Source organism: Acipenser ruthenus, chromosome 15 (genome assembly GCF_902713425.1).
Source record: "Acipenser ruthenus chromosome 15, fAciRut3.2 maternal haplotype, whole genome shotgun sequence".
Taxonomy (NCBI): Eukaryota; Metazoa; Chordata; class Actinopteri; order Acipenseriformes; family Acipenseridae; genus Acipenser; species Acipenser ruthenus.
This window is the reverse complement of record NC_081203.1, coordinates 21,804,090-21,828,746: the sequence shown is the minus strand read 5'-3', so window position 1 is coordinate 21,828,746 and position 24,657 is coordinate 21,804,090. Positions and strand designations below refer to the sequence as shown.

The following is a 24,657-nucleotide window of genomic DNA, read 5'->3' as shown; positions in this document are numbered from 1 at the left end:
AACAAGCATTATACAGTGAAAATGCAGCAATATTAATGCTTTAAATATAAAACATATTTTAAGAAGCACAAACATACTGAAGCTTTGTCTTTAGAAGTCTGTTTAAACCTTTTATCTATTTTTGAGACTAATTGTTCAGCTCTCTCTCTCTCTATATATATAATGTGTGTGTGTGTGTGTATGTATGTATGTGTGTGTTTCTTTAGGAACTATCTGGTAATGAACCAAATAAGATGGACAGCTCTATTCTAAATCAACATTACAATGACTTGCAAACCCAACCACAATGTAATTCCCTAAATTCAGCATGCACAAGGAAGTGGATTATGGAAAATAATTCAACATGTTGTGTCAGGGGCCGTGACCCAAAATCAAAGGGAACTCAAGCCATGTGGTGGATTATCACTTCTAATCCCCCCATTCTTCAGCCTTGTATCAGATGCAGGCCACTCCACATGACTGGAAGAGATTGAACTGAAACAGGCACCTAGTGAAACCAAATCCTGCAGTAAAAACCTACTGCCTTGGATCCCTACCACGTGTTATAATTAGATAGAATTATGTTATAGACCAATTTTTAACACATTTCATTTGTATTTTACTTTGAGCTTATTATACGTTGAAAAAGCTAATGAAATAATTCTATACATCTTACCTGTCTTGCACTTCCATTCACGGAACAGGCTTCACATGTGAAGTTTTGAAAAAAATAGCTAACAGGATTTTAAAAGGATATGTGGTACTACACAATATTAAAGAAAGTCAATGCAATCAAGGTTTCACTTCCTAGATCATCTCTTTATAATAATTTGTTTATTTAGCAGACACCTTTATCCAAGGCGACTTACAAAGACTAGGGTGTATGAACTATACATCAGCTGCAGAGTCACTTACAACAACGTCTCACCCGAAAGACAGTCACTTACAACGTCTCACCCGAAAGACAGAGCAAGTGGCTTGCTCAAGGTCACACAGTGAGTGAATTGGGATTTGAACAGGGCACCTCCTGGTTAGTTATGTTTCTTTAACCACTGGACCACACATAGCCTTATTCTCAGCTGTTACTGGATGGTGGTTAATGACAGGAAATAAGGTGTTGAAGGGGTGGGGACAAATTTTACTCTCCAGGTGAAATGACCAAGGAAGTAGAACACTGTCTGAAAATAGGTCATCAAACAGAGCTTTTTTTATTTTCAAATGAAAATACATGGTTTCTGAAAGGATGCACATATATTAAACTCTACATTACTATGTGTACAACGTACCCCACTTAGTAAACAAAATGTCCACTATTCTGGTAACAAAGCAAATCAAGAACACATTGAAAGTATTTGGTGGCTTATTTCTGGGTCAGTTGCAGCATACCTTACTGAGACACTCCTACGCTGTCCATGAACACCAGTTATTTTCAAAGATCAAGTAATGATGTTCCGATAAATTCATGAGGTTCATTCAAGAGCATGTACATGCACCTTAGTTGTCGATATTTATTGAGTGTTTAAAGTTATAAACAATGCACAAACAAACTTATTTAGTTAAAATCCTTTATTTAAGCATTTAAAAGGAGAACATATGATACATGTAAAAAATAATACAATTGAACTGTGTGTGTAAAAAAAAGGTTGGGTTAATTGTATTCGTTCTCTAAAACTTACTTCGCTTCTAAAACTCACCCATCTTAATAAAATGAACTAAGAAATACTGTTTTTTTTATTTATATCCTTTAGTTTTTTACAATTTCTGAGGCAAATGAAAATACTAAACTGCTGGCAGACATGTTCAACAAATTTGGAAATACCAGAAATTAAAATACCAGGCAGTACAAAACAAAACAAAGAAAAAAGTCCGGACACAAGACTTTAAAACAAGTAAATATACAGAGACATAACTACCAAATAGGACTGGGTGTGTGGAATATTACAATAAGAAACATTGAAACGCCTTTACATTCATTAATCTTAACCAAAAGACATTCAAAGCAACTTTTATGAGTCCATTTTAAAACACTGATAAGTAAAAAAAAAAAAAAAAAAAAAAAGACAAATATAAATAAATCAGTAATGCAAGGAGAAGCCATCACTCCAAAACTACTTCTCTACATTTGAATGCTACACTGTACAGTAGCATCCCAATTTTTCTTTTTTAATAGAAATAATGTCTATGACAACACCTATTTTTAATTGATTAATTATATAATTCAACTGAAAACTGGACTTGTTCAACTACGGAATTGACCAAAAAAAAAAACGTTACATTTTTGTTTTGTTAACAGGCATTTCAGTTTCAGCTAGTTAGAAATGTTTGCAGAGGCCTAAACAAAAAAAAAAGTAGAGATGACCCTGTTTTATATCACCATTGCCGTGCAGGCATAGTTTGTGATATAAAGCAGGTCATGAGAGTTTCACTTTACCTATGACAGCACATTATGAGTGCGAGAAAAAAAAAATTAAAAAAAAACTAACAGTGAATTAAAGAGCAGAGTTTTAATACTATACATTTAGTCTTTCTTTACATTTAAACAAATGCATACCGTTTACTACAGGACAAATACGTTTTGTATGATTAACTGGAATGAAACAGTTTGTGTCATTATCTAAAAAAAGGCATGAATTGTCGACTGAGGAGAGCTTTCAAATTAGGCGTTGGACTTGGTGTTTTTTTTTTGTGTGCATTTGTATAAGACTAACTATGTTAAAGAAGAAAAATGTGGTGACGTTGGTGTTTTGTAACTGAATTGTATCCCGTTAAGACCGGCCACGCGGCATCTGACAGGCTGCACAAAATGTGACAATAAGTGGGTTGGTGAGATGATATTAAGAGAGGTAATTTCTCAAAGAAAATACGGTGCATGGTCATGATTGAAAAATCGTGACAATAAAACGGGGTATGATATTAAGCGAGGGGACACAAAAATGGGTTCCTCTAAAATTACATATTAGTTCCAGTGGGGTTCCCACTGAATTAAAGCGATTTCTGAGGCTCTGAAACCGTCGGTTGATGCTTGTCTTGGCGGGTCGGGGTTTACCCATCTTTCACTAGACTTTGCCCAATGCCAAGTCCATATACCGCCACGAATTGGACGGGAATGGCAGAATGTAAGGTGACTTTATTGGATAATTTATTACATGTACTATTAAATTCATTGGTTCTCATTTCATTTTCAGTGATCTGACTGGCCAAATTAGTATGTTTAATAATTAGAATTACACATACTAAAGTCAAATTAAAACGTGTACTAAATATCTGAAACGTGTTCTAAACAAGGCGTTTCTGACTCGGATATCCTTCCCAAAATTCCACAGTAGGCGCTGTAGCTGGCAAATGAACTTGCACAGTCGGTGCAGTTTTTGATGATTGACATTTAAACGAATGAGAGAATTCTAGTGCTGGTTCAGAAAATGACATCTGTGGGACCAGGGTGAAATGACGGACAGTGACACTACAGTACTAAGGGACCAATCAGATGACAGACAGCGACCACTAGTCATTCACAGCGGAACGGAGACGGGACAAAACAGCAAGTGTAAAAACTACAAAAACTAGAGATCTTTTCAAAAGTTATTTTCATCACATGAAATGCAAACCACTTATACTATACTAATGGCTAGTATATAGACACAAAATAAATAAAGTGTTAACTCTAGGAACAACTCAAAAGCTGTAAGTCAATACATCGCTTGATCCCATGAACAAAAAAGCAATTTAAAAACAAAACACAACAAATATTTGTTTGTTGCTGCAGCCACACCTCACTGAGGCTATTAATTCTGTGAATATCATAGGAAAGAGTGTAATCCCATAGAGGACAGCCTTGCTGCATAAATTGTGTATGGCCCTGCAAGTGTGCGCAGGTCTTTTATTGCACATCTATTGATTTAATTAGGTTATTCCGATATATTAAAATGTAGTAACAATGTTTCATACTGCTGTCTTTTGGATTAATGTTTTCATTGTAATATATATTTTTTTTATTAAAATGTTCTACAATGATCTGCAATGTTCTTTAAATCGGTTCCAACCATCTATAACAATATATGTTTGGGGCTGCATTGGTCTCAGAATGAAATCACCTTACTATTCCTTCTTGCTTGCTTGCTTAAAATCTGAGAACCTACAAAGTAAGAAATGTGTTACATCTCGTAACCTTCATAGGATCTAAAAGGAAGTATCTTATCCTTGTCTATTTAAGAAATACAATGGAATAAGTAGAATAGTTTGTAATGCAGAAACATAAAAATATATAAGAAACTATTCAAATCGTCTTTAAAAAAAAAAATATATGGTTGTGTGTGCAGGAAATACTTCTGAGGAGTGCAGCAGCTGCTGCTGCTGCTGCTGCTGCTGCTTCAGGCAGTCCCACTGGCTGAGTAGGAGAACTGCGGGAAATGCGGCCTCCTCTCATTGTCTATTGATTCCATGTTGTCATCTGGGGAGTAAGAACAGATAATAGGAATGTTGAAATACTGCAGTGTGTGTTTCATTTTTTCTTTTTTATGAATGAATGTCAGCACTCAACCAGTTCCTAGTTGCTGGTTTATCTCAAAACTCTGTCAAGTCAGGTCTTAAGATCCCAATGATTCAGTATACATAACATGGCTATGTAACTCATTCCATACCCTCTCTACTCTCTGTATGAAGTGTATCCCTACCTCTGTCCTAAGTCTATCTCCTCTTGACTTCCAACTGTGTCCTCTGGTTCTTGTTTCTGTGCTGCGCTTAAAGTATTGGTTCGGGTTCATTTTGTCAACTCCTTTTAAGATTAAAGTCTTCAGTTAAGTCCCCCCTAACTCTTCCAAGTAGGCTTCATCAAATTGGATATTTTTGGAAAACATCTGAAAGCATTTATTGTCAGAATCTTTTGTCTAGCTAAGTTGTACAAGGTGTTTGTGGATCTATTTTCAACTTCTAAAAATCTTCTAGTTGAAACTCTTCATTCAGATCAATGCAAATTCTCAATATATGCTCTGCAGCGGACTGTGCCATATATCCTACTAACACACTTATATGATATTTTCAAAAATGAAAGGCTAGACAGTTAGTCAGTCAGTCCCCAGCCAGATGTAAATTTAGCAGAAAGCTGGACAGAAAATCAAAGTATAGGAAAATACTGAAAATTTAGAATGATTGCAAACAAACAATAAAATGCCATTTGAAGTTATTTTCTTAACATCTTTGGGTGATGAAGTACCTTGTCCCGGTGGAGTGATTGTGATCATGTGTGCTGTGAATTCTTCGTCAAAGTACCTCGTGTCTATCTCCGAGGTGACCTGAGGCTTGAAAGGTGGGATGAGCTATGAAGCAAACAGAAGTGTTGACATCAAATGGTAGTCCCTTGGGTGACAAACCTAATATAGAGCACTGGAGGCAGATATCACTTCAAACAAACAGAACTAAATGTTTTTCCTTTACATTCTGTATTTATTTAAAAAGGGTGAATGTCATTTTAACTATGTTTACTACTTAGGTTTGTATTATATAATAAATGAGTAGTTCAAAGTTCTGTTGCTCCAATGTTTCATTTCATACATTAATCAGAATCCACCACCAGTATAATCAAATGTTCCTTTGGAGCACTTCCGGATTCCAAAGAAGTTCTAGAATGCTGTAACATTTTAACACTGCGGACCCCACCAGCTGGTCAATAGTAATAGTAAAAAGAAGAAAAGGTGGCATCCTAGGATTTCTTTGTAAATCAGAAGGGTGCCGGCAACTTAAGGCTTAGATAATACCAGGTTCAGATTGAAGCAACAGAACTCGGAATGTGATTGTAAACATCATAAAAAGCATAAATAAACTGACATTTTAAGATACCTGACTGACAATTGTCACACATAGATGTACTGTTTCTTTGTATATCCGGAGCAGTTATATAGCCCAACAACAAAGAGCTGAAAGATAGGTTCATTAGGGAAGAACATAGGTTTTCATGTGGGACCTGCACTTTGTACAACTGAAGTAACTACTCAAGCAGTTAATGCATGAAGTAAGTACTGCCCCCTACAGGACAGAGAGTGAAGTGGCCACTCTCTACCCCTTAATTCCCTTTTCATGGTTCTAGGTAGAAGCCGCAGGTGTAGTTACCTTCTTCTCATACACATCCTGCCACACGATCCCAGAGAAGAACTTGTGATTCATGATTTCCTTGGCATTGTCAGGGCCACCACCTAGCCTGTAATAAAAACAACACAGACCTAGAGTCACATACTGGTGTGCTAAAGTAGAGGGCAGGGGGCAGGCAATTCTATATCAGACACAGAGATAACGATGCCTCCCTGTCTCAATCATTTTTAACATTGTACAATAATGCCGGGGTTAATGAACTCACCAGTCTAGATAAAAGTAGCACATATCAGAAAGTCTTGCACTAGAGGCGGAGTGGTATACATCTCACAACAGGCCGGTTAGGAGAGAAAATGCTTGTCTTATTTGAAGGCTATTGCAACTAGTCCATATCAATTTGTATATGACAATCAACGATTTATATTTAAATTCCTGGGTTTTATAAAAGCTATTTATCGATTTTCACCCTAAATTTGGCCCACTCAAGCATCTGAAATTACGGATTTACACCAAGAAAATCAATGACTTTACATTTGGTGTATATATATATAAATATATACACACACACACATACATACACACACACATATACATACACACATGTTTGTAAATAATTTGAGTGTAATATGGGACTGTTTAACATACTGAACTCAAGTACTTACACTGGTATTCTTCACCAGCTTTACATGGTTTGCATTCACAAATAAAAGCAGGTGAGCTGCTTTTCCTAGTGTCCCCATGATTTTTTTTTTTTTTTTTTACAGATTATTATTATTATTATTATTATTATTATTATTATTATTATTATTATTAAAAGGCACACCAATACATTCACTGGAAATGTTATAAAAATAAAAACCAAAAATTATAAAACAAAACAAAAGGGCACCGGGTACAACTATCGATTGTACCCAGGATAAGACAGTTATGGCAAAGAAGCTTTTTCATATGTCAACAAACCTATGGAAAAAGCTGAAATGAAAGAAACTGTAAAAGGTGTACATTTTGTTGATTGCATAGGTGGTAGGGTAGGTTGAGTTTAGCTATAAATAAGAGACCAGTTGTATATTGTGTTTTTGTTTAGCGATTGGTCTGGATAGATCATTTTTTTGTAATTGCTGCTTGTTACAGAAGACCCCTGTAAAGTATAGGTTATATCTCGGTGTGCATTTTTCCTGCATTCATATAAATAAATTGATAATTAATTTCCGCAGTATTGTAATATTGCATTGTCATGGTTTGTATGCAGTATGTTAGGCTCCTGTATGCTTTTCTGGGGGTTGCAATGCAGAAGGGGTGAAAGGACACCACTCACCGTTGTTTGGGGTCCTTCTTCAGCAGGCCAGAGAGCAGGGAGCGTGCCTCAGGGGCCAGGGTGCGAGGGAAGCGGATCTCCTCCATCAGGATGAGCTCAAACAGCTTCTCGTGGTCTTGGTTGTAGAAGGGAAGCCGCCCGCACATCATCTCGTACATTACCACGCCCAGCCCCCACCAGTCCACCGCCTGCCCGTAGTCATTGTCCTCCAGCACCTGAAAGTACACGGGCACCTCTGAGGAGAAGGATCCAGATCTGGAGGCTCATCCCAAATGTTGCAAATAACTTTTTATATACAATTTAAACAGTAAGCAGTAAGATTTTTTTTTTTTTACCTTTTCTGTTTTTCCTAATTCTTTTTCTTTTTCCTAATTCTTTTTCTTTTTCCTAATTCTGTTTCAAAAAATGTGTTTATTTTATTTATTTTTTGGTGTTAGGGTGCTTTGAGTCAAGTACAGGAGCTGCTCTTCTGTTGTAGTTGCCTGCCATTATGAAGCCCAGTCTAGATCACCAGTGTCTACATAGAGGCAAGATCCCACTCCATCTAGTGCTCAGCTTTGCTTTGCCACCAGCACCACTTGATCTTTCTGATCTGTTCACTAGGTGTTACTTTAATAAAAGACATTGTTGTTGATCTAGCCTTGGTTACATGTATATGGCAGACAACTGGTAAAAAAAAAGAGACACGCAATATTTCTCAGTGTGAATGTTTATATTGGCACTATATAACGTGTAGAGAATTGGGTCGTCATGAACTACATAAAACTTTATGTTGTCCAATTTAATTAAGGCCTCCAAAACAACTCTACACTTAGTCCAACTGGTATTGAATACTTTAAATGAAAATACCCTTCAGTTATTTCACTGAAATAGTATCTAAAATTCCAAGAGATATATATTAAAAAAAGAAGCCAAAACACAATGGTTTCTTTAAAACAATAATATATTTGTGGTTATTTAAAAAACTTCTATATTTTGAGGGTAACTGATAGGAGGTGTGTGGGACTGCCTTCCCTGTCATACAATACAATACTTGTTATCCACAAACAAATATGTTGCAAAGTCCTTAGAAAGTTACAATCCCTATTCCAGATGTTTTATCTTCCACAGAAGCTCAGTGTTTGTCTAAATGCCTTGGCCTTGATGGTGGAGAGGCGTTTCTGTACAACACAGCTGTTAAACCGCTTCTGATTTGCAACAGTAGTTAAAAATAATAATATTAGTAATACTTTTTTTTTAAAAGACAACATTTTGCCAGGAAACAGTGGGATTTGAAGGGCTGCAGGAGAGCCAAGCTTGTCAAGTGATTGGATTACTCTCCACAGGTCTATTTCCAGCAGCCCCTGTCGTATGATTCACACCAAAACGACAGCTGGGCCCGCAGCTGCCCCATATATGTAGAAGACCAACACAGCTGCTTATCTGCCAGGATTCCAGGAGCCAGCCTCATCCTTTACAAGTAATTAGGGCTGTAATTTCACTGCACTGGAGGCATTGGGGAGCGATGTTGTACCAGCTCCAAAAACACAGAGGAGTAAAAGCGGGTACAGTTACCACTGAAAAATGAACTGTAGGACTAACAGGTGAAATGTGGTTACCGGCGTCTGGGTGATCCTGTTACTAAAGGGGTGCACACCCCCTTCTAAAAGCTTGGTTGAAGAAAACTAAGTCTGTAAGTAACATACATCCTCCACCACAGCTGTAAACTCAAATCAGTATGTCGAAAAAGTTCATGACCATCAACAGTGCGCATAGTATAGAATAAGAAACGGCAAAGAACAGTTTAATGGAAACTGGATTACGATGCAGATGTCATTAGGTAAGCAAATGAAGTGGTCAATGGTATATTGGACTTATTTACAGTATGTGGAATTATTTCTTGTGTGCTCAAGATACATGCAAAAAAGATGCAACACACAGACAGATGGATGTACAGAAAGAGACACCTCCTGATAACTCATGCTACATAATAATGTTAATACAAAGTTTCATCACAATCTAAAAACTGGTTTTCCAGATATATGCAAACATTTTAGTGTGAAAAATGATATAAAAACCAGCAAGAAACAACTAAGGGTAAAAATAAAAGGGAAATTCCAGTTCTAAAGTGTTTCTTGTTATTTATTTCTAATACATGTTGAAACCGAATATTTCACTCTCTCACTCATGGTTTAGATGCATCAGCAGAACCCCTTGATGGAAACAGAGGTCTTGTTTTTACAGTTGGGTGCATATTATTCTTTAGGGTGCTGTTTTAGAGGAAACATCTTTTACAGGGAGGTCCAGACCACAACCCCATTTAGGGGACCTGGTTCGAGAGACTTGTTTGACAATAACTAGGGTAGAGGAATTTATCTGGTCGTGTACGGACATGTATCAGGATTTATCCCATAAACCAGGGTCTACTTGTGAATTAAGGGGAAAAACCCAACACTGTTTAGTACATCATCGTTAAGTATGACAAATTAGTGTGGATAGACAAGATTATACAACAAGCGTTGAGAGATCAAGCATTGAATAACTTTTTCATATTTGGTGGTCCTTTGGTTTAGTTTTGCTTAAACACCTTCCCACAATCATCCTTGTTATATAAACAGAATACCCTGAATTTTCAGAGAGGTATTTCAGTCCATCAATCGTGGGGCTTGTGACTTATTTGGCGATCCTCATTCGTGGAATAACTACAGTAATCTGTGAACGTTTATGGTGTTCTTGATTGAAATATAAAAAAAATGTGTATTCTTTATAAAATTGATCAATTGTTGAAAAACAATATAGGTAACACTTTATAAAACTAATAAATACTTTAACAGAATATAATATAATAGCCAATATATTCTGGCATGCTTTGCTATTTTCAAAAGTTAAATATTATCCAAAGTCTAACTGTATTAAGTTGGAATACTAGGTTTCCACGCAAGCATATTAAATGCACACTTCACACATACGCAGTTTGCATTAATGGTTCGGACAATTGCTTGCATCATTAATGATGAAGGTTCTGATGATGAGGACGTGGATTTCGGCAGTTTCAAAATCAGATGAAACAGACTCTGCAGCCTGATTGATAATGCTACAATCCATATTTTGGATTTCTTAGGGAGATTATGTAAAGCTAGATTCATCAGTAATGGTTTATTAGTCAACCAGAAAACAAAACCATACAATTCACGTGTTCATTTACATTTTAAATGTAGCTACTTTAATTCTAGCGTTTTTCACCTACAAATGTGGTTTTTCATCATGTGTTTTTGCACTGTTTTAAAGTTCAATTTTTGCAGGGAACACCTTTTAAATTTGTATTTTCTGCCGTAGTTGTGATGTAAATACATTCAATTACATTTAAAATTAGACAGTTCCCACTGCATTTAATACTAACCCCAAATATAACTGCACCTTCCATGAGTCAGGACTGAACAACCCAGGACAGCTGTGCGCTTGAATATACAAGAGCAAAGGAGAAGCAGCTGTAGCTGCAGTGGCCTTTTCTCCAAGCGGAAGCTCACGTTTCCAAAGAGCTGCCAAACCCGCAACAAATTCCAAACAGAGGCTAAAAACAACTAGACAACAACTGTGTCAACGTGAGCACCCCCTCCCACCGCATTCCAACTGTCAGAGACCGCACGGGCTGGAACACCACACACCTTCAGAGCTGCTGGGGGGCGGGGTTCACCAACGCAAGTTCTACTGAATTTGGTACAGTATTAATGGCTGGGTCATTTGTTGTACTCTTACTAGAATTCTCGGATTTCAATATTTTACTGTTTAAGTAAGTCACATAGTGAAATAAAGAAGAAGCACTGTATCTCTCTTATTTCCAAGATGCTATTGTAACACTGACAGGTCAATAAGTTGCTGGATTTCTGTATTTTAATTAAACTCACTGTGGTACAGAGGAAGCGAGTTCACAGCCGAGACAACTTGACAGTTGTATTGCTATATAAAACAAACATGTATCTCAAAACTGCTACATTTCAGGGAAAATAGTTACATTTAGTTAAGTCAATACTTATGGAATTATCTGTGGTTTTGGATTGGTTTTAGGAAATAATAAGCCAAGTCTGTCAGACATGCCAGACACTGGGTATCATATTGCAGTGTCACATGGCCCACTTTGATGAAGTGTAAAGAGGGATTATTTTTCTTTTTAAATCCTTTTTAGGTTGCAAGTGCTCCATTACATAGAAAAACACACTGAAGGCAATACAATACATTTTGGGAAGGAAGAGGGGGGTATTTCATTGTTTATGGGATATAAGCAGTTTTAGTCGTGGGTTTACAAAAAGTATAAGCTCCTACCCTACATGGATGTAGAGATGTACATGTATTGTCAAATGTCTGATTTTTATAACCATGATACACAAAGCAAGGCCCTATTTGAATAATGCAAACAACGGCAGTATTGTCATCCACGGAGGACATGGAGTTTGTTAAAATCCCCTTTGGTCAATTTCAGTTTTTCTTACTTACATTTTTGAAAAAGCATCAGTAGTGGTTTATTAGTCAACCAGAAAATAAAGTTATAATTACAAGTTCAGTCTAGCAGACATCTATAGTATGTGCCCATACCTCAGGTGCCAAATACTCTGGGGTCCCACAGAAAGTCTTCATTGTGGCCCCATCTTTTATCCCTTCTTTACAGAGGCCGAAGTCCGTGATTTTAATGTGACCATCCTTGTCCAGCATGAGATTTTCCAGCTAAAAAGGCACAAAAAACTCTGTAACTGACAAAGAAATCTTCAGATCAAGCTACAAACAAAGCGCCATACATAATTGTAAACCACCCCAAAAAAAGAGCCCATCAGCACAGGCGAATCTAAAGAAACCATCTAGTACATGTAATCGATGTAACTGCCCTACCTTTAGGTCCCTGTAGACAACATTCTTCTCCGAATGCAAGTAATCCAGTGCAGAGACAATCTCCGCCCCGTAGAAGCGAGAGCGATCCTCTGAGAAGACTCGATCTCTTGAAAGATGAAAGAACAGCTGAAACACAAGCAAGCACGATTAACCCACAGAAAGGATGAGGAAGGGTTGCACTCATTTAAAACCACACAAACACATTCCACAAAAATATACAGATGTTTATTTTTAGGATGAAGCAACGACCACGTCTCAAGTATTGTTATTTTCATTTTATTTGCAGCTTCTTTTTAGTAAGAAGATTGCTGAAGTATGTAAACGAAATGCCTTTTTAAACCTAGTACAGTGCCAAATATCATTTTAAAATATGAAAATACTTTTATACTTGTTTCACTTGAGCCACGGTGGTGTAAGGCACAAACAAGTGAATAACCCTCCTGTCTCCACCTAGCCCCATCAAGTGTATTTTACTTACATTCACAACCTTCCTTGTACCTTTATGCTTAAGTCTTACAAGGATACAAATCCACTCATCCATTTGCTTACCTCTCCTCCGTTAGCATATTCCATAACGAAACACAACCGGTCATGGTTCTGAAAGGAATACTTTAAACCCTGAAGAGAAAACCAGGAGAAGTTGTTATGTACTTTAAATACAACACCACAACAAGACAGCTGCTTCAGAATGTTCCTGTGCTGGGGAAAATATTATTCAAACGAACCGTCAAATGTATTTGTAGGCAAAAATGACCAGCTTTGTGTTTGCCAGGAAGTATGTACTAATAGCAGACCTTGTCACCAGGTTTAGTCCTGCCTCTCCGCAAATCACAATCCTATTGGATTTATTTTCGGTTGAACTTTTTGGCCTCAACCAAATAGTGCACCTATGAAATGAATGTTGTAAACCCTGTACTAACCTTATTACAGGAGACCCAAGTTGTTATAAAAAGCAAGATGTTATTGTACACACGTGCTGAGCATAAATCGTGACAGTTCTGCACTTGGCCGCTGTTGTATAGCAGAAACAAAGAGGAGTAAACTACACAGAAAGCTGCCAATTGAAAGACAAACTGCATTGAATACTGAAAATATATAGTCTGCCAAAACCAACCTTAAATTGGGACGCAAAACGACCATTAAATATTCCTAGTTTATGCAGCACGTAGAACAATTTGCAGGGATTGATCTAGCCTCTAAATTGAGAAGTTCTTTTTAATTTGCATCAAGGTGTAATTTAGGGAGTTCAAATGCAGAGTGCACTGCCCTTTTATAGGACCTGTAGAGATTCAGTTAAAATCCTTATTTCTACAGTGCAGCACAGTACATTTACAGTACATGCATTCGAGGATGATGTTTAATGTTTGATTTTAAACCAACATTTAAGTGATTTCAGTTCAAAGATACTGTACAGTAATGGAAACGCTTGTGCTGTACAGAACTTCCTATTTACATAACAGGAACATAAATCCGTTCAGTCGAAGGATAACCCTTTCATTTTGTGTAATCATGTGTTTTAAAAAGTGTCCAAATACTTATTTGCTCATTTTTCTTATCAAAAACAATACTGGTCCCAAGTGAAGCAGTACAACTGCAATAAGTAAATTGTAAATTCTTACGTTCTTATGTTTTTAGTGTGAAAGCAGGTCTTACCGTCAAGAAGGGGTGCTTTGAGTTTTGTAACACGCGGTTTTCTGTAAGGGTGTGGGCCACTTCATCCTGAAAGACACCAGAAAGGGAAATTAGAATGACCGGCAACGAGTACCATTTGAGTTTCAAGTGGTCTGCTGTTCCCTATTCGTGTCTTGATTCAAAACGCACCCACCTTCGCTACAATAACTTCCTTTTTCAAGATTTTCATGGCATAGTGTCTTCCAGTTGCTTTTTCTTTGACTAGAATGACCTTCCCAAAGGTACCTTTACCCAAAAGTTTAAGGTATTCAAAGTCGTGCATAGTCTGGAGAGAAAAAGAGAACATTTAAATTACATACAACACTTTCATTTAAAGAGTTCTAAAATATGTCCTGGTTATGTATTATTAGACTCGCAGTGTACTTTGGGGACTGTAAGTATGCAATACATTTAACCTTTTAAACCCTGTATGCTTTTAGAGCTAGTTTGATGCCCATATTTGAAATGCAAGAAACCTAACCATCTATTTCCAGAATTCTGTTTTCATCACCAGGCTTGACAGATGTTTCACAGTGACGTTTGTGATGAAAAGCATGGCTCCGATATTCGAGACTGTTCATTTGTTTGGTCTTATTATTCATTATTATATGAATATACAGTGATCCCCGATGTTGAATATAGCTGTTGAAAAAGTATTTATAACACGGTTACTATTAAATAAAAAAATTTTTTGGAAGGTGCTGTTGTTTTGTTTTATTTTTAAAACAGGTTTTAAAGCCAGTGTTCCCCATATGTTTTCAACATGCCAATTAAACAATTTATATGTTCTATATGTAGCTCAGGCTCCATACAGACGTACCACTTTGGGTCTTGGTTTGGTGAGGCAAACATCCATGTCCTCCATGGTTGAATTGTCACTAGGGGAGCCTGGCCGGCAGTCCATCATCTCCTCCTCTTGTTTCTTAAGGCTGTCTGCCACTGTCTGGATGACTGTTGTCCATTCTTCCCTATGGGAAACAGGACGAATCAAAAGAATGATATTATGATAGAGCAATAATGACACACTGCCTCGTAGGCAACCCTGTTGCAGGGTGGAGCGTGTAAAACTTCTAAAAAGCAAGATCAGTGTTCCAACAATCTGCTGTTACAAGTGTCCTTACAATTGAAACTACCCTTTTGAGAATTAAAAAAAAAACACACAACAAAAGCACAGGTTAGTCAACAGAACCTGTTTTCTAATGAAACACGTAGATAGTTTGACAGAACGTAGTAAAGGGCTTACACTTTCGTATAAAAAAAAAAAAACGAGCACCACTACACGGATGTGAAGTTTCCCCAAATGCTTCCTCCCGAAAACAAAATAATCTATTGAATTTGGCCATTAGAACCATTTAAATCCCTTTCCAGGCCTATCAAATAACTGGCGGCAAAAACAAAACAAAAACTTCTTGAATGGAAAATTTCATACTTCAAATAAAACCCAAGAACATATTTTTCTACCCTTCAAGAAAGGCTGTAAAAGGTTTAACTACAAATCTTAAATGACATAGTATTTCCAATTAGCAGTGTTCTGTTAAAATGAGCTTCTCACAGTGGCAACACATTACTTAAATTGAAATCACTGTTAGTCAATTAAATTGGCTTCAAATGAAAGCAGTTGAACAATTATTACAATTATTAATGTCTCTAAAATATAAATTCCAGAGGAGAGCCTCCCTGTGCCAATGCCAGCCCACTCACCGCTCCTCAGGAGTTTCCACATGGAAGGTGCGCTCGATCACGGTGGTCCACTGCAGGCACCGCATGATGAATGTGTTTGGTTTCGGCCGCTCTGTCTTCATCAGCTGGCACTCTACACAGATTCAGAGCAGAGTAAAGAGAAGCAGACAGTATGAGTCCTTTACCTTTATTGCCACAGCAGCCATCAGAGCCTAGGGAAATTGAATAAAACAGGCTAGCTGCTTAGTCCTTAGCCTCTTTATCAATGGCTTTGGTGCTAAAGAAAGGACTCGTATGTACTGTGCCAGTGGAGAGGAGTCAGATTGCTTCTCTTAAATACACAGCAAATGTTCAATCATATTTTTATGAGTGGCTCTCAAGATATATTTTAAAATAATATGTATATGTGCAGATAGACCAAATCACACTGGACTCAAGGACTGACCTATGCTCACATTACACTGAATACTTTTGTGTAACGTGTAAAATGTCATGCCTTCATTAGCTGAACAAAGCCTGTAGGTGGTCTCCATTACCTAGATTGTGATATTTTTTGTAATATTGAATGTCCATATTAAGTTTTATTATAATTGGATAACTGGTTCTCTAGTTATATCTCATATCGCATACCTCCACTATGTCCTGGTCTTTGGGAGGTGGGGGTAAGGATAAGGTTACAAATTGGTAAAAGGGATCCAGCAGAGGGAGGCGTACAGAAAGCTTTGTGCTGGTCACCAAGAACAAATATAGAATATTCTATAGGGTGCTGTATGATACAAGCCATCATCCAGTTGGCTCACTGGCTGCTCTAAGCTTGAGTGGGTGTAAAATCTGCTTGTATGTATCACCCTATACTACATATTTTATAATATACAGTTACATAAGAACAGTGTAACAGTATAACATTTTACAGTATTGTGACATCACTTCCTTCTGATTCAAACTTTCTTAAAATCAATATAATGATCTACTCTATTAAATAAATATGAATGAACTAAAAATTTTGGGTAAAAAAATAATACAAAAATAATAAATCATCACCATTCAAGGGGAGGAAAAAGCCTTTTCCATTGAAAGACAATTTCTGAAAATCCAGGCTCTAGACTGGGCTATTTGTATACTGATCTGCCTCAATTTCAATGTGAACTCTTAATAGTTTCGTACATCAATACTGTACCGCGTCAGTAATTTGCTGAAACAAACGCATCAGGGAAAGCCTGTTTTACATGCTTTTATAACAGGAGACAACAGGGAAAGACAGATCTCTTTTCAACTTTGCCTTAAAGTTTGCTGATAGCGCAGACTACTATGTGTGGCAAGATAAATACCCAAGATCAGCTTGTTAATAACCACTATAATTCACAAATGTCAACTGGGATTGTTTTGTTTAGTGAACAATATGCTGTCTAATTACTCTGTTCAATCATCTGCAGAACAGAACTGACTTGTATCTTCAAACTTTCCACATTGTCTTACTGCAACCAAAAACATTTTCATTTATTTGTGTTACTCTATTATTATATCAATGGTATAAATCATAGATTTCCATTTGGACCGGGAATGTTGCTAAATATAATTAAACTATCACAAACACGCCTAGTTGGAAAAGCTATTGCTGCTTACACAAGACACAGTTCATACGGCCTCAATGTACAAAACTGAAGAAATTCATAGAACATTCAAGCATGTCTTGATTTATAGTTTGTCATTCATGTATTTCAATTTTAACAATTCAGTCATATTGACGGTGAAACTTATGAATGAATGAATGAATGAATGAATGAATGAATAATACAAGGTGTCGAAATACTAATTAAAGTGATTGCAGCTGACAAAATATAAAATCATACGTGTTGTGCACTTCTATCCTTTATACAGGTCTCAAATGTATAGTTTTAAAGGAAACACCTATTATAGCAAACGTGTTTTCTTATTTTAAAACATGATATATGTTACTACAATTGTTTAAAAGAAATCTGTTTGGAAGCCATGCTTTCAGTTAATGGTCAATTCACCTGGAGGGTGAAATTGTTCCCACCCCTTCAATGGCTTCTGTCCTGTCATAAACCAAATAGCTGCTTACCCTATTGACTGACATACTTTGCAGCCAGTCACATGCACTGACCCAGAGGTGAAATGATTCAGGAAGTGTAAGTGTAACAAGTGGCCTGAAAAAAGGCAACCTAAAGTAGTACCAAATATCATGTTCTAATATGACAATGTTTTATTTCTTTCAAAACTTCAAATTTGATACTAATGTATCTAATGGAAGTGCAAAACACCTCAAGGCAAATACCAAACACATTGTTTTTCTCTTTTCTGGCAACAGCTAAAGCCACTAGTTAAAGGAGACATTCAGTCTTGTAAATTAAATTGTATACTAGTACAACACACTGCTTTAAGAGCCAGTCACCAGTCGCGTTGCATCACTCTAATAGTCACTACCGATATTAGTTCCTATCTAAGGCTATATAGGAATCTGTTTGGCATTTCACCTAAAAAAGTCATGAGAGTGTTGACAAAATCTCATAACTGACAACCTAGTTTTAAAAAGCACACTTACTTGCTACAGAAAAGTTATTTAATGGCGTTTCCAACTGATCCACATCTTGCGGTCTCTCCTTGTACCCAATGAATGTTCCATCGCTCTTTAGTAAAAAATATCTTGGTCTCCATGTTTTTATGTACTCTCCTGAAAGAAAAAAGAAAAAGAGAAACAATTTCAGAAAATGATACATCACAACCATCCCCAAGATCAGCAGGTATATGATCAGTTTATACTCAAGTACAGATGACAATAAGACTTCCACTGCAAAGCACAGTGACCAGTGTGAGTCTACTTAAAACACACAGTACAAAACACAGATTAATCTGAGAAGGGATTTCTAAATTTGGTAATCTGATATCATTCACAACAGTTAACACAGTCAGATATGTCTTAAAACATAAGGACATAAGAAAATACGTGATCTGGAGGAAAAGGAAGAGTAGGAGGAGGCCATTCGACACACCAATGCTGGCCTATTTCCTAGTAGTTGATTGATTTTAAACTTTTTAGAAAAGTGGTTCATCATGGTCCCATTAAGTCACTTGCTATGAAACTGGAGAAGTGACCTATACAGGTTTATTGAAAACAGAGAGTAATATCCAGCTTAGTCCTATATTATCCAGTCTCATGGCAGAAGCAATGCTGTCGACATCATTCATCTCCAAAACGCACAATGTGACTCAATGGAAAAATCTATTTATTGTGTTGATGTTTTGGGAAATTTCTAAACAGATGTTCCAAAATACATAAAACAGCTTAAATGTGTTAAAGCTGCCACAGACACAGGACTGACTATTTATTAAATAAAATGTAATTTATTTATAATCACGGTTGCTGCAAATTAACCCCATGCTGTGCAAATTAACCTCATGTGGGATCCTTTTCAAATTGGCCCGTTTCCTTTGCCAAACGTGCTTGGGCCCATTGAGTTAGTCAATTTCATTTTTCATTGCCTCAGAGACACAAGCCAGTTGATATTCATGAAAATCACTGTTAAAGCAGCCACCATCAATTTAAAACTGTATGTCATAAGGGAACAGACCATTTAAAATGTATTATACCTAATTTTATCAAGGCGTTTTAAATGGTCACCATTTGGGCAATTGGGCACAAAACTGGAATTGAACCTCCCCTGCATGCCTCAGGTCTTTAACTAAGTGACCCACTAGTGAACCCAGGTTAATAGAAGAATTTATGAATGCGAGAAGGCCATTTTGGCCCATCAATGCTCATCTGGTTCCAAGCAGCTGGTTGATATCACTTTCTCAAATCAGGTCTTAAAAGCTTAAATTCGGCATCCACAACATGGATAGGTAACCTATTCCATCACCACACTCATGTAGTGAAGTGTCTTCTCCCACACTATCCTAAATCTCCCTCCACTTAGTTTCCAGCTGTGTCCTCTGGTCCTGTTTTCTGTGCTGCACTAAAGGTATTGGCTAGGTTTAACTTTGTCAAGTCTTTTAATATATGGCTATAAAAATAAATGGACTACAGATTTGTTTTTTGTTTTACCGTATTTGTGCAAGGAGGAACAAACATTAAAATATACAGAAACAAGATTGGGTCATTTAAAAACAGGATGAAAACCATTGTAAATATAGCACCTGATTTACTACATCTCTGACAATGCAACATGAATCATTTTAAGTTAAGAAACATCTGCCTAAAAATACTGTATGCTTTATATTTAGATTCAGAGCAGATGTCCAATATGTTATTACTGCTGTTGCCATATTTCATAATGACACGTAGGGAGATTTTTCATCTCCATTTTGCAGTGCAAGTGTTTTAAATAACCGTAGTTAATTTAGAAATTAGTTAAGCTTCTGTAGCAGTTTTAAAAAGGTTTTTTTTTAGTTTTTGTGATGAAAACAGGTTTCCGTGCAGTCATTAAATAAATATATTGTGCATCAGTCAAACTTGTTAATGAAGAGAAAACCATCACTGGGGCATGTCATGTAATTAGTGGTAGCTACATGAGAAGTTACATAATTAAAATGTCTTGATTTCCTTTATCTTACATATACAACATTTAAAACAGATGTATCTTAGTTTTTTTTTTTTTTTTAAGTTTCACATTCTCTGTCATTAAACACTTAGAGGGGGGGATGAACCAACATAATCTAGAGTACATAAAATTATTAGATTTCCACAGAAATGTTACCATAATCTACAATACACAGACCAAAATTACTTGTTGCGGTTTACAAACCAACACACAGCAACAGCAGCAATCTTTGCAAGGATATGGACCACCTATGAAAAAATACTGACCTACAGGTTTGTTTCAGGATGAAAGGATATTTATCAGAAATCAGGGTTCATCTACTGTAATGGATACTGAATTACTTCCTTGTTTAGACAATGCAAACAGAAGACCAAACTAATTTCAAGTTGCATTCTCAATCTAAAATGGCAGACTAGGTGTCAATGGCACTATCTTATTATGTGGAAAGCTGTATTCCAGTTGTACTGTATATTCAGTTTATGATGTGCTATTTTAGTTAAAGAAATAAGCAAAAAACAGACAAAGCCCCATATGGTGAGAAAAAGGTCTGTGTCTTGTAGAAATCTCCATTTGTTCTCCAAGTGGGGGCTTTCCACCAACACTTAATTAGGCCACTGACGGAAGGGGCAAGGACCATACTTGATTCAGATCTGCTGGAAAGACCCTACATTAAATATATCTTAAAAATACAGCAGCTCCATTCTACAAAACAGGAAAAAACAAAACAAACAGTCAGCATGGCCATACCGCAGATAATATCTGCTTTACTGTTTTGAATCTCTACATCACATAGGCTTTCTAAGGAAAAAGCTCAAACACATTCAAGACAAATGCTGAACTGAATCTATCAGCATACATTATAGATACACGGGACATGGGATTCTTTCCAGGAAAATGGTCCACACTGCTCACCTGGTAAAAGCACAGCCATGTGGTGTGCAGGGTAAGGGGAATGTAACTGGACATTTGGGAGAAAATTGGGGGTAGTATAATGGGGACACTAAATGTATTTATTTACTTGTATTTTTTATTTATTTATTTATTTAAAATGCGGATCCAATCTCATTAGTCCCCAACTGGTTTCTGCGATGGTATGTATGTACAGTGGCCAGAGCTCGATTTGAATATTCATGTCCATCATAAAAATGTGCACAGAACAAAGGAGAGACACATACAAATATCTGACTGGCTAAACACTTGTGTGGCATAGCAAATCCCGATTTATTTATTCATTTTCCTTGCAGTTTGTCCCAAATCAATTATTAGCTTTTAACACAATATTTTATTTTGATAGAAAATGTAGGGAAAGCTTGCTTTTCAAAGACTGCACTGTTCTGTATGTTAAATTGACAAATGTTGCTTTTAATGGTTCCCTTTCATGCACATTCATCATTTACAGCCCGGTGTACATCCAGGAGAGCGTGTTGTTCTATTCATGGATTCTTTCCCTGTTGACACCAACTACAAAATGCAGGCACCCGGTGAATAAAACAATACCCAAAGTAAACATTGGAAGGATCCTGGCAAAGATGGCCAACAGTGGATACGTGTTCAAACTTGTTCAACAGACCAAGTAACTGTACACAAATATCAAAACAATTGAGATTGTGTAATAAAATGTATACATTGCTTACTGTATTATTATTTTTTTAATGTGTTTTATTGTACACCCTGTTCAGTAACACTGACCCCTAGAATACAGAGGTGAATTTCTGCTTTGGGTTTTGAAATTTGGCCATTTCAAGTGAATAATTGTTTTCTAGTTTGCAAAAATGCCATTTGGTCCACAATTTTGTTCCCCCCACCAGAGGGCTCAGATATAGACAAATATGTAAGTCCATTTCAATACACCCAGCAAATCTAGCATATGATCCTTTATGTGTGCCTAGATTAACAACCTTGACCTTCTCTCAGACATGGTCACTGTACACTAGGATCACCTACAGTGTATATGCATCAGTTTTGTAGTTCAGGTTATCTTTCCTTTCCAGAGAAACCCCAGTGCAATAAAGAAAGTTGCAGGTTTTGTTACGGAGAAGGAACACCTTCCTCTTTTCTCAGTCTGGAGTACAGAAGAGAAGCTGTCTAGTCCTGATAGAGTGTCTTTACATCACAAACAGCTGCCGTTCCCTGGGACGCTCGCTGGGTAAAGTGGAGAATAATGAACTGCACGGCCTGCCAAACAAAAGAGAATTCATCTTTATTTACCAACTGCTGCACGTCTTAGCTAGATCCAGAAACTCTGCCAGCTCCACGCCCCTTAATCCACAAACACACACACCCACACAGATATACATGCTTCCCTGGCATCTTATAGCAGCGTCACTTGGCCATTTGTTTTTTTTGTTAAACTCCTCACTTCCAGATTTTACCTGGAAAATCACCTGTTCTCTTGTTCCACTACAGCCATGCAGTTTTTAGAATTCTCATTTGAATAGGTACAGACAATCGTGAATTTGGCTTTACCTCTATACAGCAGAAAAAGAAAAAAGGGGTCTTACAGAGTTTGGCATTATGGCTTTAAACAACCAGCAAAGTTAATTTCATGTGTAACACTGGCTGCAGGTCTGTCCCATGTCATATCACCAGATATCAAATGACCTGTCACAGGTCAATAAACTTGTACAAATCCAAGAAGGTTATGATGAGGTTGTATAATGCACTGGTTAGACTGTACATAGTACCCAGGAACATTGTGGCCCTGGAGAGAGTCCAACGAAGAGCAACCAAACTAATCCCAGGGCTACGAAGAGTTAGCCCTAACTAATACTTGAAAAAAACAAAAAAAACAGAAAACAGGATTAGGACAGTAGGAAAAGAGGCACTTCTTCACACAGAGTGGTGAGCGTATCGAATGGGCCACCTAGTCAAAGGCAAAATCACATGGATCCTTTAAGACCCAACTTGACAAAGTTCTCAGATCAATCAGCTACTAGGAACCAGACAAGCTTAGATGAGCCAAACGGCCTCCACGCTTTCGTAAATGTTCTTATCTGAATATATCCTGCAGGTGTTGCACAATGTAGTCTTAAAGTCGTTTTAAGAGGTAAATAATTACTATACTAAGACCTCCAGTCAACCCATATTATACATTTAACTCCGTCATTTCTCATTATACACCAGATGTGTTTCTTTACCGAAATGAAAATGAACTAACACAAATATTAAACAAACTGTGAGAGCGTGTGTGGGTGGTTCACTGATAACACAGGAGTCAGAAAGTGTCTGAGACGCCGCACAGGTTAACAGGGTACCAGCACGTCATTCTTATGGGACCAACCCGTCCCCCAACCAATCAAAGAGGTCCACGCGACACACCCTCGCTCATCGCCATGATTGGCAGGCGGGTACAATAGGGCTTCCAACCCCCACCCCCCTTTGCAGGATCACACATATGCCCGATAGCCAGCCTAGATCTCTCGTTACACAAACATACATATTTTATTGTACCTGGCACACTAAAGGCCCTGTCCATACTACATAACCGATCTCGAGAACCGTACTCAAAAACGCTTTAATTAAACCAGCTCAAAGTACCGTTCATATTTAGTCGGGCTTAATGTGTACAAACACTTCAAAATAATTTGGTTACTGTTCCTAGCAGTGCAATGGACTGTGGTACTTAATACGATAGTATCCCACCATGAACTGTCTGGTTACAACCTTGCAAATATGGAGCCCGTGCCCACAGAAGATATAGCGCTTCTTAACATAAATGTTATGGTTTTGTTTCTTAAACACAAGGTACATTTTATCATAAGGTTGGCATTCCATTTTTAACTCGAGTTCTTTTTGACCAATTTCATTGCTCCAGATATCAGTGTGCTGTGATTTCAGCATCTGATCACGTCGCTCCATGATTCACTGTTTTACAACAAGCCTATTGATAGTCATTCTCAACTCCTTCAGGTGCCTGTTCCGAGTACTGTAGTTGCAATGTTCACGCGGCAAAACATATCAAAAAGCATTTTGGGATATTGGAGGATACACAGAAAAATGTAGTTTTTTTTACAGCGTCCACACGTCTGACAAACTACACTACCTGATGCAATCTAATTTAGAACCGGACTTGAGACTACCCGAGGTGGTCTGGAGTCCAGTTCTTGAGTATGGTATTAAACGCTGTGTAGTGTAGACGTTACTCGTACTTAGCACTTAAGACGGTTTAAAGGCATAGTGTGGACAGGGCCGAAGAGTATGAAAATCATTTCAATTTGATCCTCTGTTCCTAGCATTAAGAAAATAACATGGGCAACAGAAAAAAATATATATATATATATATATATATATATTTTAGCTCAAAGAGCCAGCTGCCCAACGTTTCGATATGTTGTACATATCTTTCTCAAGGGAGCCTGTGTTTGAATCCAAACATTGGAGGTATTTATAGGTTTTTGACGGCATGACAACTACTTGTTATTGTTTACATTCAAATTCATGATTTATTCTTACATGATGTAATGGTGTTCTATATATTGTGACATCATTTTTACTTCTATCTTTGAATCTGTA

General features: G+C 37.2%; 1 protein-coding gene across 2 annotated transcripts in view; it reads right to left on the bottom strand.

Annotated features, from left to right (window-relative positions):
* Positions 1-1,527: 1,527 nt before the first annotated feature.
* Positions 1,528-24,657, bottom strand: part of LOC117422488 (RAC-alpha serine/threonine-protein kinase-like) — a 49,395-nt gene continuing 26,265 nt past the window's right edge. For both annotated transcript variants that reach the window (XM_034918288.2, XM_034037603.3), the window contains 12 exons: positions 18,150-18,278; positions 15,608-15,719; positions 14,727-14,874; positions 14,061-14,192; positions 13,889-13,954; positions 12,785-12,853; positions 12,236-12,361; positions 11,945-12,073; positions 7,376-7,590; positions 6,082-6,169; positions 5,189-5,291; positions 1,528-4,426 (listed from right to left, as the gene is read on the bottom strand). In XM_034918288.2, the coding sequence (XP_034774179.1) occupies positions 4,347-4,426; positions 5,189-5,291; positions 6,082-6,169; positions 7,376-7,590; positions 11,945-12,073; positions 12,236-12,361; positions 12,785-12,853; positions 13,889-13,954; positions 14,061-14,192; positions 14,727-14,874; positions 15,608-15,719; positions 18,150-18,278 (1,397 nt within the window). In that variant the 3' untranslated portion in view covers positions 1,528-4,346. The remainder of the gene's footprint in view (positions 4,427-5,188; positions 5,292-6,081; positions 6,170-7,375; positions 7,591-11,944; positions 12,074-12,235; positions 12,362-12,784; positions 12,854-13,888; positions 13,955-14,060; positions 14,193-14,726; positions 14,875-15,607; positions 15,720-18,149; positions 18,279-24,657) is intronic.